At 37.0% G+C, this 13662-nt stretch overlaps 1 protein-coding gene across 1 annotated transcript in view; it reads right to left on the bottom strand.

Annotated features, from left to right (window-relative positions):
* Nucleotides 1-13382, bottom strand: part of USP24 (ubiquitin specific peptidase 24) — a 51587-nt gene extending 38205 nt beyond the window's left edge. The window contains exons 1-14 of the mRNA XM_009884592.1: nt 13223-13382; nt 12187-12254; nt 10571-10714; nt 9932-10054; nt 9012-9047; nt 8468-8533; nt 6855-6920; nt 5809-5883; nt 4878-5036; nt 3405-3519; nt 2761-2864; nt 1455-1562; nt 867-962; nt 580-741 (exon numbers count right to left, since the gene is read on the bottom strand). Coding sequence (XP_009882894.1) covers nt 580-741; nt 867-962; nt 1455-1562; nt 2761-2864; nt 3405-3519; nt 4878-5036; nt 5809-5883; nt 6855-6920; nt 8468-8533; nt 9012-9047; nt 9932-10054; nt 10571-10714; nt 12187-12219 — 1287 coding nt within the window. The 5' untranslated portion in view covers nt 12220-12254; nt 13223-13382. The remainder of the gene's footprint in view (nt 1-579; nt 742-866; nt 963-1454; nt 1563-2760; nt 2865-3404; nt 3520-4877; nt 5037-5808; nt 5884-6854; nt 6921-8467; nt 8534-9011; nt 9048-9931; nt 10055-10570; nt 10715-12186; nt 12255-13222) is intronic.
* Nucleotides 13383-13662: the final 280 nt, after the last annotated feature.

Here is a 13662-nt window from a genome sequence, read left to right as displayed (position 1 = left end):
TGCAGACCTCAAGAAAAACTGCCTGCTATGTTAACAGTGCAGGATAGAGTATATGCAGTCTTTTAAGCCATGCACATCTTGGGTGCTGCCAGGAAACACCTTAGCTCAGGCAGCTGCGGGAATGGCTTCTTCATGTTAGATGAAAAGAGTTTAAGTATTTTAATAAAATACAAAACTACCACGATTTAAATACTGATTTGCATTTTGAGACTTAATGGCCATGCCAGAACACATGCTTAACTAAAAGAAAACTAATCTAGGCTTTCACATGAAAGGGACAGTTAAAATACTGACATACCTTTATAGTGGTTCCATTTGCAAATTCTAACCTTGGGCCCATCCTGGTAGTTTCCCATAAACTGATCACTCCTTGTGCTGAAAATTTGCTTAAAACAAAGGCAAGAGACTTACTATGAGTCTCATGGTCAACAAAGTGGCTCACACAAAGCCTACCCCTCTCGTGGACTCCCCAAGGTAAGAACTTACAGATGGGACACACAATTTGTGCATCTTGAAAGAAAGGGCAACATCAAGGCTAGATAACACTTCATTTTGGAAAAAATAAAGTAATAAACCAACCCTCTTAATATCCTCTATGCATTTGATGATGTAGCTTCTTTTAATTGCCTCTTTCACTGCATAGGCATCACTGAGGATTGTCAGATGTTCCTCCAAGGCCTGCTGAATAAGACTACATGGTAATGTTGGAAGATGAGCCAGCTCCCAAAGTACCTCCAGAACCTAGAGGAAGACGTGCAAGACTAGTTAGGACCTAGGAAGCACAGAGACTAGCAACCCTACATTAATAAAGAGAGAAGAAAAAAAAAAAGAAAAGAAAAAAGAGATTTTATTTTGCATTCACATGCCTTTCCAGTGGTTGTCTCCACCCGTGCTTCTCGACCAATGCGCCCTATCAGGCTCAACAGCTTCTGTCGCACTCTATCACTCTCTGTCTCCCAGCTCTGAGTGGCAAAGAAATAACATCCACTATTACAGCAGCAAGCAGTGTCAGTCCGTTAAGTCTCAATTGTAAATTGTATTTTTGTGTACAACTGATTCACTTCAGGAAAATCAAAATACAAACAAGTATGTTTCCGCAATGCCTATTTCCTTATTTTTGTTACTGGGAGTAACAGTACTAATTTGTCCAACTCTTTTTCAAAAACAAACTACAAGAGATTAAATTTAATAACAAAAATCTCATATTTTAGGCAGCTTAGCACTGCCTATTTAATGTACTTAAAATCTAAGTCAATTAAGAGTACTGTAGTAGATCAGGCTTTTTGAACACAAAATATCAGTATTAAAAGTGTTATTTTATAGCCAATTTTATATTTATGTTTTTATAGAGAAAGTATAAGTGTATCAATGCGTTTGCCTTTTGGTAGGCTGGATGCACAAGTACATCTCACCAATTCTCTTCCTAAGGAACGTAAACTCATGTGAAAACTTACCTTTTGGATTAGGACAAATAAATGATTGAGCTGATCAGAGCTAAACTTCACAGCAGCTGCAGCAATAATGGTATGTATATTTTCAATCACAGTGGAGGATTGCCCTGACTGAAAAGAGGAAGGAAAACACATGAAGGTAGGTCTTTATCCCAAATGAGATAGAGAAAAACCTTAATGTAAATATTATCCTACTATCCATACTAATGAGAATGAATATCAGCTTTTGACATGTTAGAAATACAAGGTAAGAATAACTGTCTCTGCTCCTTACTTTACTGGCACAGAGACCTTTGAAGTAATTCTAAAACAGGAAAGAACAAGTTAGTCTGCCATTATTACAGCAGCTTCAAGATGCTGCAATGGCGCATACCACTGTAAGGTGTGGTGACAACAATACAAACATCAACATTTTTATTGCTTGGTTAAGTTCGTGTGTGTGGTGCTCCAGCTCTGACACTCTTTAAGGCTTTACTCAAAAGTGAGCAATACAAAATCTCCTCCCACACTGATGGGAGCACCATGGTAACAAGACCCAGAAGGGGGGAGGAAGTATTGCATTTTATTAAAAAGAGTAAGAGTGAGCAAGCTAGAATCATACTTCAGCTCTACTAAGCATGCAAGACTTGCTACCATGCCCGCACATACTGCAGATCTGCCAGCGTCCAATGACTTTAGTCTAAAACTTCAACATTTGGACAAAGAAGAAAATGATTTCCTGTAGCGGAAGATTACGTTTCTGGTCAAAATTTCCATGTCATTTGCATTAAGCAGTCAAACCACCTTTCCTACACAGCAATAAGCTGAATATACATAAAGTGAATGTGAAAAGATGACTTGTCGTTCAATTATATGTATTTACAGGAAGTTAAATGGGAATTCATACAATTTGAGCCCACTCTCTTTAAAGTCACACTGTAAGCTGCATTTAAATTTATACCCCCAGCCATGAAAATTAATATCCTTAGGCATGCTCTTTGGTCTAGACAAACACTCTATCACTTATTTCAGGCTGACAGCTTCTTATTCCAAGTCAAATATTTTTGCAGCCCCTTAACACTTGTTGCAAAGAACTGCACTTCATCGTAAGATTTAACAGGTGTGTTACAAGAAATTGCCAAAACACTTGATTTTATATGGTAAAGGCAGAAGTAGAAGAAAGCCTTCGCATTAATTATACTGTTAAAATCTCAACACCTCCACTTTGCAATAAAGAGATGCCTATATTACAATCCAAAAAAATCCCACCACTAGAATGTCTGCTTTTGTAAGACAGTTTAAAAGCACCTGCCTAGTCCTGGTTGCTTACCTGAATTCTCCAAATTTTAGTGAGCTCATCTAAAGATAATTTACTGCCCAGCAGTTCAATAATTCCCTTTATACGGTCACAGTATTGCGCTTGGTCTATATTACCTATGAAACAAAGGAAGGCAACTAAATTAATATATTTAAAACAGTATTAGATTCACTAAACGCATAAGAATAAACAAGCTTTCTTAAAAGGCAGAACAGTTACCTTCATTGGAAAATTCTTCCTCTACTGTTACAGACAAATCTATCAGTTCAAAGAAAAAGAAAAGCCTCCTTCCGTTTTTATTTTGTTTCACTTCATACATCTGACAGCACTTCACACCTATAGGGTCTTACTACTTGGAAAAAAAAAAAAAAAACCAAACCCTCTTTTCTGTCTTTTCTAGAGGCTAACAATATACAAAGGTAAACTGAGAGTAAAAACCCCAGGTACAGCAGACGATATCTGCACAGATGTCAGATAAAGCATTAGATGAGAGTAGCAGAATTTGCAGGGTTTTCCTTACTCTATTTTGAAGATGGCAAAACCCTTGAACTCCTTTGTTAATAATATTCCATTAAAATGTATTGGAAAGGACAGACAAAATTTTTAAATTCAAGACATTCAAAGCACATGCCAAAAGTCTTTGTGAAAGGGCTTACCTTCTAGAGCAATTGACAGGACAGAATTTTCTACTAGCCAATTCAGCAATCTGTCTGTATCTATTGCGTTCTTCACTGACTTGGATACTGTGCTGTCTTCTATTAATTTCGTTACCTAGAAATTGCAAAATGTGAGATTCTAACAATAATTCCCACACGCATTATAAATGCACACGATGAAATCTATTCAAAAGGCTTGCTGTGAAGCTTAAGTGTGAATCCCGAAATATTTTGAGGAAAGGAGGTGTTCGGGTTTTTTTTTTCGGTTGGTTGGTTTTGTGGTGGGTTTTTTGTTTGTTTTGGTGGTTTGGGTGGTTTTTGTGTGTGTTTGTTTGGGGAGCTTTTGGTTTTTGTTTCTATTTTTTCAAAAGCTGTTTAAAGGCAAATTTCTAACAGAAACACCTCTTTGTCATCAATTGCTGATGCAGTGGATTCTTATTCCCTGTGTGACACAGAAAAGCTGTCCTGTGCTGCCAGGTATATTTCTGCAGATATACCAGAAGTAGGTTATCTCAGGCTTCTGCTTGTTACACTCAAATCAGTGTCCTATTTTTTATCCAATACAGAACCGATGCAGGCTCCTCACTCTAGGGAGGAAGTGAGCATTTTTGCTAAAGCCTTCAAAAGTCACACTTTTATACTTTCACCAAAGATACATGGCATTTATGATTAAGAACCAAACAGCAATGACGTTTAACTTCTCTATTTTCCCATAAATAAAATAAGCAGAAAGCACAAACAAGGGATGTTAAAACACCTTACAATAGCTGCTACTAAAAAAAAAATGCCTTTTTTCGGAACACTGAAATTGTACAAGTTCTGGAAGCAAGAGATGAATGAACAACTCTATACTTAAACCACAACTCCCATGAAAAATAAACTGTTTTCTTCTTCTACTTAGATTTAAGATTCTAGCATAAAGAGCTCTGGTCCATAAATCCCAGCTCCTAGGTGCTACTAAAGTGTCCGTGTACAACCATAATAAAAACCATATAATTACATAGTGTAATGATTGGATATAACTGGACTGAGACATCAATCTAGGATTAAGTCCCATTTGGGTTTTTTTCCCCTTTTCTCTCAATGCGTGGAGGAGAGAAAAAGGACATCCTATAGGATGCTCTGAATTATCAGGATTATCTCAGAGTGAATACTCAATGAATAGGATAGACCATTGCCTATAAATCAATCTGAAATTGCAGTTCTTAGAAAACATTCAAATTATGTCTAGTCATTTTCTAATTGGGAGGCCATGGTCCTTGCAGTGGCGACAGTGCTCTCAGTGGCCACTAACTCTTGTCATATTAATTTGTTCTGGTGTTTATTACGCACTAAGCCTTTGCTAAGGCAACATAATTTGTCAGGAAATAATGCACCATCTCTTTTTTAAGGTTGTGGTTTCAATGACATACTAACAACTCATCACACCCGCACATATGCACATGTACAGACACACACAAAAAGCAAACCTACTTCTTTGAGGGAATTCATTTTTGCACTGAAGTGAGGAGATTTTAACATGCGCAACAGAATGTCCAGCCGTAAGTCATCTACTGCAGTTACCAAATCAGGTTGGAAGCGCATACAGAGCAGTTTGATACCAGACAGGAGTTCAGGTATACTGACTAGTCTCTGTTTAAAACAAAACAAAAAAAAAGGACAAATAAAAGCATCGCTATTTTTGCTATTCTGTTTCAGACTTCGATGATTCACAAAGAGTAGGTTTAGTGACCCAACAGAGCGTTTAATCTATGAAATGCGGTACCATGTACATCTGAAAGTATTACTGGTACACTAGAAATTCTAAGACAACAAAACCTTTGGTTAAAGGGGACTCTCCTGCTACAGATTTGGTACACTAAATCGCTCCTCTGTAGTCATACAACCTATGCATACTTTCCAGTTTACAATTAACAATTTAAGTCTAAGTAAAAAGTCAACACTCAAAACTTTAATAGAACTGAGAGTTAAATTCAGGGTTATAAGGAAGTAGTCACAAGTTACGCAGACATTTTATCAACAATTACCAAATTCTCAGAAGCAAACAGCTAATGCAAGTTGTATGCACACAAGTTAGAAGAATTTAACAGACTGCAGAATAGTAAGCATCTTCAAGTCAATTAGAGAAGTGAGCATTCTGTACACTTCAGAAGGGGACCAACAAAACCATATATGATCACAAAAGTAGCAAAATATTTTAAAAATGGTCATGACATCAGGTATCTACTGAAAAGGGTATTGAATGGAATGGAGTAAATGTATTTTGTTCTGTGCCATTCAGTCAGAATTCAGAACAGGCTGTATTTTTGCCAGTGAAAATAAAGCTATTGTTCTAGTCTACATTGCCAGCATTTCTAAGACACACAGTGAGTTCTTCCTAAATATTTAATATATAAAACATTACCTTGTCCTTCAAGTCCTTCTCTTCTACATTCTGTACATATTTAATCATTTTATGAATGATTGGATCCAGCATGGGCTAAAGAACGCGAGAAAAGACATGACAATCATTTTGTTTCCTGAAATCAATTACATTACTCAGAAGATCTGGCTGCAGCAAAGCGAAATACATAGCTGAAAGCTCACAGTTATCTCAGACATAAAGCAACATCTACAACATACATAAACCTATCCTGCTAGGTGCATCCAGAAATAGAAGCAATTAGAGCAAGAAGCCATTTCAGACCACCAGAATACAGTTTTAAAAAAAAAAAGAAAAAAGAAACAAACAGATCTTTCAAAAAGCATCGGTTATTTGATGCATATGCCTCTCTGACTCCCAGTGGCTTCTAAACTACCTCCTCTTCAAATAAAGACTTTCAGTTCCTTACTAAATTGATAGCTTTTGTTAGTGAGTGTAGGTGTGAAGCCTGGAGTATATTTGCACACATAAATATGTTATGGCCAACTCTTTTTTTCTGTACCACAATTTTTTTCCAGTGTAAACTCTCATATCCATGTGCTTGACCTCAGTCAGAAAGCTAAACTTAAAATAAAATCCATCCATCAAGCTACATTCGTTTCCCACATGCTGTACACTGATGAAGCTTACAAATGGCAGTGGCAAAGCTGCTCAGTGTTGCAGATGTAGCTAAGTGACTACAGATCACCGTGCTTAGAAAATGAATCTGAACATTGTCTGAGCCCTCTATCCATCACTCTCAGGATGCTCAAAATGATTCTTGTACTTTATGCAGAGTGACTTTTGAAGGTTTTTCCTATTAGTCACCAGTTTCACACCAACACAGTTGTAAATGAATTTTCAGTCCTCTGTTTTTTCAAATTCCTATGGTAAAAAGAACAGGTTCTCATATAGTTGTCTTTCTGATGCCGTACTGCTCAAGATCTACTTTAATGCAGAGGACTCCGTCTAAATTCGAGCAAACTACTACAATTGTGTTTCAAGGGTTTTCTATTTGCTGAAAAGAACTCATACCAAAGGCATTTTACCTGTACTACAGAAGAGTTAAGATACTCCGCACAAACTCCAAATGGCTGAACTAATGCAGAGATTGCCTGAAAGAAACAGAGCCAGTATTCAGGTGCACATATAAGAGATCTTTTCAGAGCTAGTGATCTATAGCTTAAAAGGCAAATTAGAGTGAATAAGTATTATTTATCTAATATGACAATTTCCAGTTATTTGCTACAAATTGATTTTGGTGGGCAACTCCTTTACAACAACACATGGTTCAGGAAAGAGATTTATTCTACGCCATACAGTATGTGATATATATTTTTGCCTGAAATAAGAAATGCCTTCCCAGTTTTCACTAATCTTGGTCCTCTCATCATTCTGCTCAGTCTTCTCTGCCTAATCGTGCCTCAGTTACGGAAGTAAAGAGACAGAAAGAGACACACCACATTTTGGTTGCTCTCTACAGAAATGAGAATGCAAGATTTAAGGTTAAAGCCATATGGTAAATTTCTTCCCCAAAGCATTAAGTGGGAGAAAGCTTTTGTAAATGTGTCATATACATGTCAACATCTCTTCAATGCATGATTTTATCCTTATTTACTTTATACTCAAACTATATACCTATATGACCCAAACTATATTTGGAATTAGGTACCCAAACTATTCTATGATTTTCAAGTGATGTCTATCATCAAGAAATTAAATGTATGAAGACATTTGTTTGCCAATAAATAATATCAAAATTGGTTACTTCTCACACTGGATCAAGAACTGTGAAATAGTGTGCACCACTGCAATCAAAGGCCTAAATTAAGTGACGCTGAACCAGACTTCCTTTCTAAGCAAGTAGTTATTAGTCATTAAACAAAGTCAAAGTTTTTATCGCAATATCAGGGTTTAAATTGAGTTTCCTTATTCTTCTGTTATGCTTATATATGAAGCTATCTCCTTTATAAAGTAGCAAATATCAATACCCCCAAGAAAATAAGCTGAATTCTCTTCACATGGCATTTCACTGAATGCAGACTGATTTTATACTGAGGGACAAGATGCTAAATGACATGGTTTTCCCTTAGCCTCCTTGTTCTTCAAACCTTGCAAGAGTATGAAGTCTCCTGAACACAGGTTAGGAATCTAAAACTAAACCAGTTAGGCTTTGTCATCAAAAATAGTTTAGAACTGTTGGACCAGTTGGATTTTAGACACAGCTCTCGAGAAGTTGCTTAGGATTAGACAGTGTCTGTCTTCCTAAAGATTTTTTTCCTTAAACAACGATTTCTATAATAAATGACTGAACTCAAGTACACTTCCAGATAAATGCAGCTACAGCTGAAATAAACAGAAAACCAGGGACATACTTGTGAATTTCCAGCAAAACTAGACTGATTCACGTCTAACTGGAAGGACGAATGTTAGCCAGAAAGATACACTAACCCTTCCTCTTTTCTATGATGTTTCAAAAGCTCTTCTGTCAGGATTCTAACGCACAACCTCATCTGACCTCCAGAGTGACTGCACTTCTTCAGGGCTCTGTGGGAATGTTGCTCTGGTACCAAAGCAAAGGTATGAGCACTGCCAAAAGGGACCCTACTGGTTCCACAGAAAGCAAGGGAAAGGGAGAAGTTTCGTGACAGAGAGAACTCACCCCAAGTTCAATATCTTCTGAATTGAGTTTGGACTGAATTGCTGAAAATCCACCCAACTCTGCAAACTGAAATATGTATTATGTTAGTGAACTACAGTATTTTATCTTTTAAATACATTATTATAGAAAATTCTTCACTGAGAGTTGCTGTGTTGCCAACAAGTATCTTTTACCGTGGAATATCACATTCTTTATGTTTTCATAGAATTCAGGGGCACGTTGGGGAATGCAATTATACCTGGTACCAGTTTCAACAGCAAGTTAGAAACTCTGTCTCAGGTACAAACAGATAATAGAGAAGAAAGCTAGACCACATATAGAAAGAGCTGACTGGCCCAGCACATTTGACTGGGAAACAGCACTGCAGCCTAAGCTGAGCTCTTCCCTACATGTAGGAAGGATTAAAATTTGAAACTATTTTTTTTTTGTCGTTGTCACAAAAGAGTGGAAAAACAAGGGCTGGGGGGGGGGGGGGGGAATTATCTCTGAAGCCCAATGAAATCAAACAACAAATATCAATTCTGCTTGGTTTACATTTACCTACCCTGTTTACCAGATCCACCAGCCACCCATGAGGTTCCTTGAACAATTAAAATATTAACAAATTAGTAGCTGCAACAATCAATTCTAAACATTTGTCTTCTGAAACAGAGACTTGGACAGAAACATTCAGCCCATTAACCCACACTCCAAATGCATGCACTATTATTTCAAAGAAAACAACAATCTGTTTGTAACAGCTTCTTCACTTAGCATGTAGCTGGAGCTCTGGGAGGTTCTCATTACCATCATCCTTTTTTGGACTCTGCTTGACATCACTGACCATGTGCTGCGGCAACAGTACGCACTGTGGCTGCTGACTCACAACCAACTATATTTATAGCACATTAGCAGTGTGGAACATTACTAAAGAACCTTTCCCAAAGCAGCTGATGTAGAATTTTCTTTCTACTGCCCTAAACTTGTTTCCTGAAGGAGATATCAACACCACTGAAGCTCCTTTTTTAGACCCACCCATCTGGAACATCTGCAACAAGACAGTGCAAACCTCAAAAACTGCCTCCTTTCCAGCATGTCTGACTTGATGATATCCTATCCTTGGCTGTCAGAAAAGCAGGAATTCTCTGCTAGAACTGTACGCTTTGAGTTCTCCTGATCATTTCACACTCAACAGCCAAAATGACCTCACTCCTTAGATACAACAGATCTACCTTGTCTGATTGTTGTGATACATTAGACATGAAAGTACAGCAATTTCTAAATCCAGCCACTGATAGAGATCTGGGACAATTTGAGAGGACAAATTAATTTCTACAGTCCAACACATACTGAAGATCTATTTGCTGTAATTCTTGGTGACACATTTAAGCTTCCTAGTGTTATAAATACCTGCTAATCAAACAAGCTTTTCTGAAACAAACATATCTACCCTTAAAGTAGGTTCTAGGGCATGGCCATGCTCACCTTCTGAAAAGTGGATATGGGCGAGACAGCATGCATGTTCCCCTCCCCGAAGACTTCTGCCCAGTTTCTCTGGCATATCTTCATTCGATTCTTGAAATGATACTCATTGTCGGGGTTAAATGCCTTAAAAGAAAAGCCCGTGGTAATGAATAGCATGGTTTATGCTAGTCTCAAAACTTATCTTGATAACGTCTGACTTTATCAGTTTAGTTTAGCATTCTCCTGGTCAACAGTTAAAGATCTAGCAAAAAATAAAGTTTAACAGAAGACCCCTGCTCCCGCCTCTCAGTTCTCACTGTATAAGTTGTTCTGAAATTTCCATTCTGTATAGACAATATCCAGTACCCATGCGACCCAGATATCTGTATAAAGGGGAAGATAAACTCAAAAGTGCCAGTTTTAAAAGATAAATGAAGTGATCACAGTTGTGATTTTTTTTTGAGAGCACTAATTTTCAAAAGTTTTGAACAGCACTCACTCCTTTATGAATTGCATACTAGATGTTAAAAATCTGCAGCAAGCAATGGCTGCAGATAGTGAGACAATATATTGCAACTTAAATAGTTAGAAAAACCAGCAGCAGCATAAATATGAAATGGCAAATACCCAAATATTAGAAACTGCATCAGAGTCAAATACCATTGTAAGTACACCGAGCAGGCCCACAGGAATAGGATCTTGTTTTACTCTTTCTGCAACCAGGTCCACTAGCAGCATAAGCATGTTGTATATTCCTTCATGGATTTCAGTTCCCCATTTGTGAACAGCACTGGATGTCAACAGCTTAAAAAAAAAAAAAAATTTTTTAAAGTTTGAGCACAATCACAAAACAAAATAGTTTATTAACCACTGTGGCTGTTTGCAAAGCAAATATTTCCTTAGAGTGTACTGAACAGTTTGGTGTGTTTTTCAGATGCTCTTCCTGCACTAATGGCTTAAGAGTTAATTAAATTTGTAATTTCATTGAAGAACACCTTAAATCACAGTTTATGACAGAAAATAAAATGTAACAAAGCAAACTGTTTTCCATTTCCACGCACCAGTAAGGACTGTAACCTTTGCGAAGAGCAACTAATATGAAACTAATTTGTTTGCAGATTGAGCCCACAACTATTTAATCTCCAAGTAGGCGTGCCACAAAGCTGCACTGATTCAGCTGTAATAACCATTTACCAATTCACACCATTTGAGCACTTTCTATCGGAAAACAAAGAACATGTACCAGGAGGAGAGGTATTTAATGCTGCCTTCCCACCTACTGAAACATGTTCTTTAAATCTGGCCTAATGTGATTGTTTATAAAGGACATGAAGCTTCCATCTGCAAACTTCATTTAATTTCTGTTAGCTCTGTCTGAACATAAGCAGTTAAAAAGCTTAACACTTTAAATACAATTACCTTTCGTACCATTTTAAGAAACAATAGTTTCTTGCAAGTATCTCAACATACTGAAATTTAGCACATTCTGAACTTAGATTTCTACAGAATATCCTTCTGGACGAGCAATCTACACTGTTTATTTAATATGCAAAAAATATCAAGTGATTTAAAAGCATTTTATATAAGGTGATTACTCTAATATCCAAATGGAAAAAAAAAAATCCCCTTAAATTTCTGTCTTCCTTAAATATATTGTCAGTATTTTAAGATTATAACTGACTAACTTTTTAAAAGGTGTGTATGTATTTTATACATATGGTCTAAAAACTGGGCAAGAAATTAGGCAGTATCCAAAATGGACAGACGAGTAAGAAGTAAATTGGTTTTGGGAGCTCTGTAGAGAAAATTCACAGTAACCTAGAGAAGAACAGCCAGAGAGGCACATCAGGCATTAAGCACTGAGGGCAAAGTCAAATTCTAAACAGATCATGCAAAGAGGCAAGAAAGAATTTAGCAACTCTCCAAAGAAGCAGCAGAAAGAACAGAGCTAAAGGAAATCTGATTCTGAACTTGCCATTAATGGCTGTATCAAAGGGTCTTTAAACCTGTCTTTAGGTTCCACTAATTACGATAGAGCTCCTCATTTAAGGAAAAAAAAAAAAAGGCTATGTGCTAGGGTTGGCCAGAGTTGCAGAACTGGGACTTTGAGTGATTTTAATCTAAGTCTATGTATGATTTTGATCTAGTAAAATAAAGATTTTAATCTAAGAACACACTCAGTGGTTACCACAGTTTCTGAAGTCTGGCTTACAAAACACTATTTTCACCATAAACACCACAAAGAAACATTGAATCAATGTACCGTACCTACTCACCTTTTTAAATGCTTCAGGCATGCATCTGTCCATAAATCTCTTGCAATTCTCATCAGAATCAGAAAGACCTTTACAGAAAGAAGAGTGCTTTTTTAAAGTATTTAAAAAAAACCCCAACTTCTAAAGATTACCTCAGGGAGCTCGTTCCAAGTTTTTGAGAACACCGATGAAAACCAGCAGTAATAAACGTGCCACTGTTCATTCATAACTAGCATGCTTTTTCAGCCACAGTAAGATGTGAGTCAAGAGAACCTGCCTTTTAGAAACAAGAAGTTTCCCAATGTTCCACCTTTTACAAGTTCTTCAAGCATTATTAGCACCAGAAGTATTTCTCCCTTCAAAGTTTATAACTTAAACTAACCTCAGATAATTTCTGACGCTTCACAGCCTCCACCCAAACCCAAATCTAAGAACATACTCTTAAGGTGGGTTAGAAACAACAAAGCAAACCAGAACCACCTCACAACTTCCATTTTTCCTATGGATTAGAATGTCCCTTTAGTCTGCCATCAGGCATGATGGAAAAACTACCTTGCACTCTTATTATATACCAGTTGATGGGCATGATCCCTCCATAACACTCTTAACCCCAGCCAAAGTACTGAACACAGAAAAGTCAAATTCAGGTCTAATGCAGTATAAGCATTTCACTAGGGAAAAACAACCAGTTATACAAGCGTGGTACAGTGTGGATTTAGATGACAGCTTGTTTTTACAAATGGAAAATAACTAGCACAATGAAAAAAAGAGTCAGTAATTCAGCTCTGAAAAACAGTAATTCCTACAATCATCAGAACATAAAGAAACATGTGCTCCGTTTTTTAAAAAAGCTTAAGTAAACAAATAACTTTAGAGGAAAAAAAAAAGAGACACCGACATTCTTTTTACAGCATTGGGTAGAACAGTTCACTGTTAACCACTTTCACAGAGATGTGATCATTCTGCAGGGTGCTAAGTAAACAACTGCAAGATTAATACTGAAGACATACTGAATCCTTTGAATAGATAATCTTTAATGTGTAGAAAGAGAACTTACCTAGTCTTGCTAGGTAGGTGGATGCAATCAGGCACTTGCCTAGAGACTCTTCCCGCTTATAGGGTATGGACCAGTGATCTGTTAAAACTCTGCTCTCCAGTTCATACAAGTTAGTTGTTGGAAACTCAATACCTTCACCGGAGCAATTCCCATTTTCATCATTTTTCTGTGAATAAAAAGGAAGTCCAAGTGAAACAATTTTTATCTCTGTCTCCTAGACACTTTAAAGGATTTAGTAGCTTCAGAAAAAGCTGCTGTGCTTGTAATGAGCATGTCAAATTCTCAACAACCCTGAGGCTGCTTGTGTTTTTCAAAGCAGAACTTAGTATTTCAATTTGAATTGCAGGGATTACATACCTTTATGTATTTCATGTAAGTGATAACTACTATGTTTACATAACTAATTGCTAACTAATTGCCTATTTAAGTGGCAAATCTTG

Source organism: Charadrius vociferus, unplaced genomic scaffold (genome assembly GCF_000708025.1).
Source record: "Charadrius vociferus isolate BGI_N301 unplaced genomic scaffold, ASM70802v2 scaffold163, whole genome shotgun sequence".
In the NCBI taxonomy this organism is placed as follows: domain Eukaryota; kingdom Metazoa; phylum Chordata; class Aves; order Charadriiformes; family Charadriidae; genus Charadrius; species Charadrius vociferus.
Note: the sequence above shows the minus strand (reverse complement) of the source record. Positions and strands in the feature narration are given on the sequence as shown.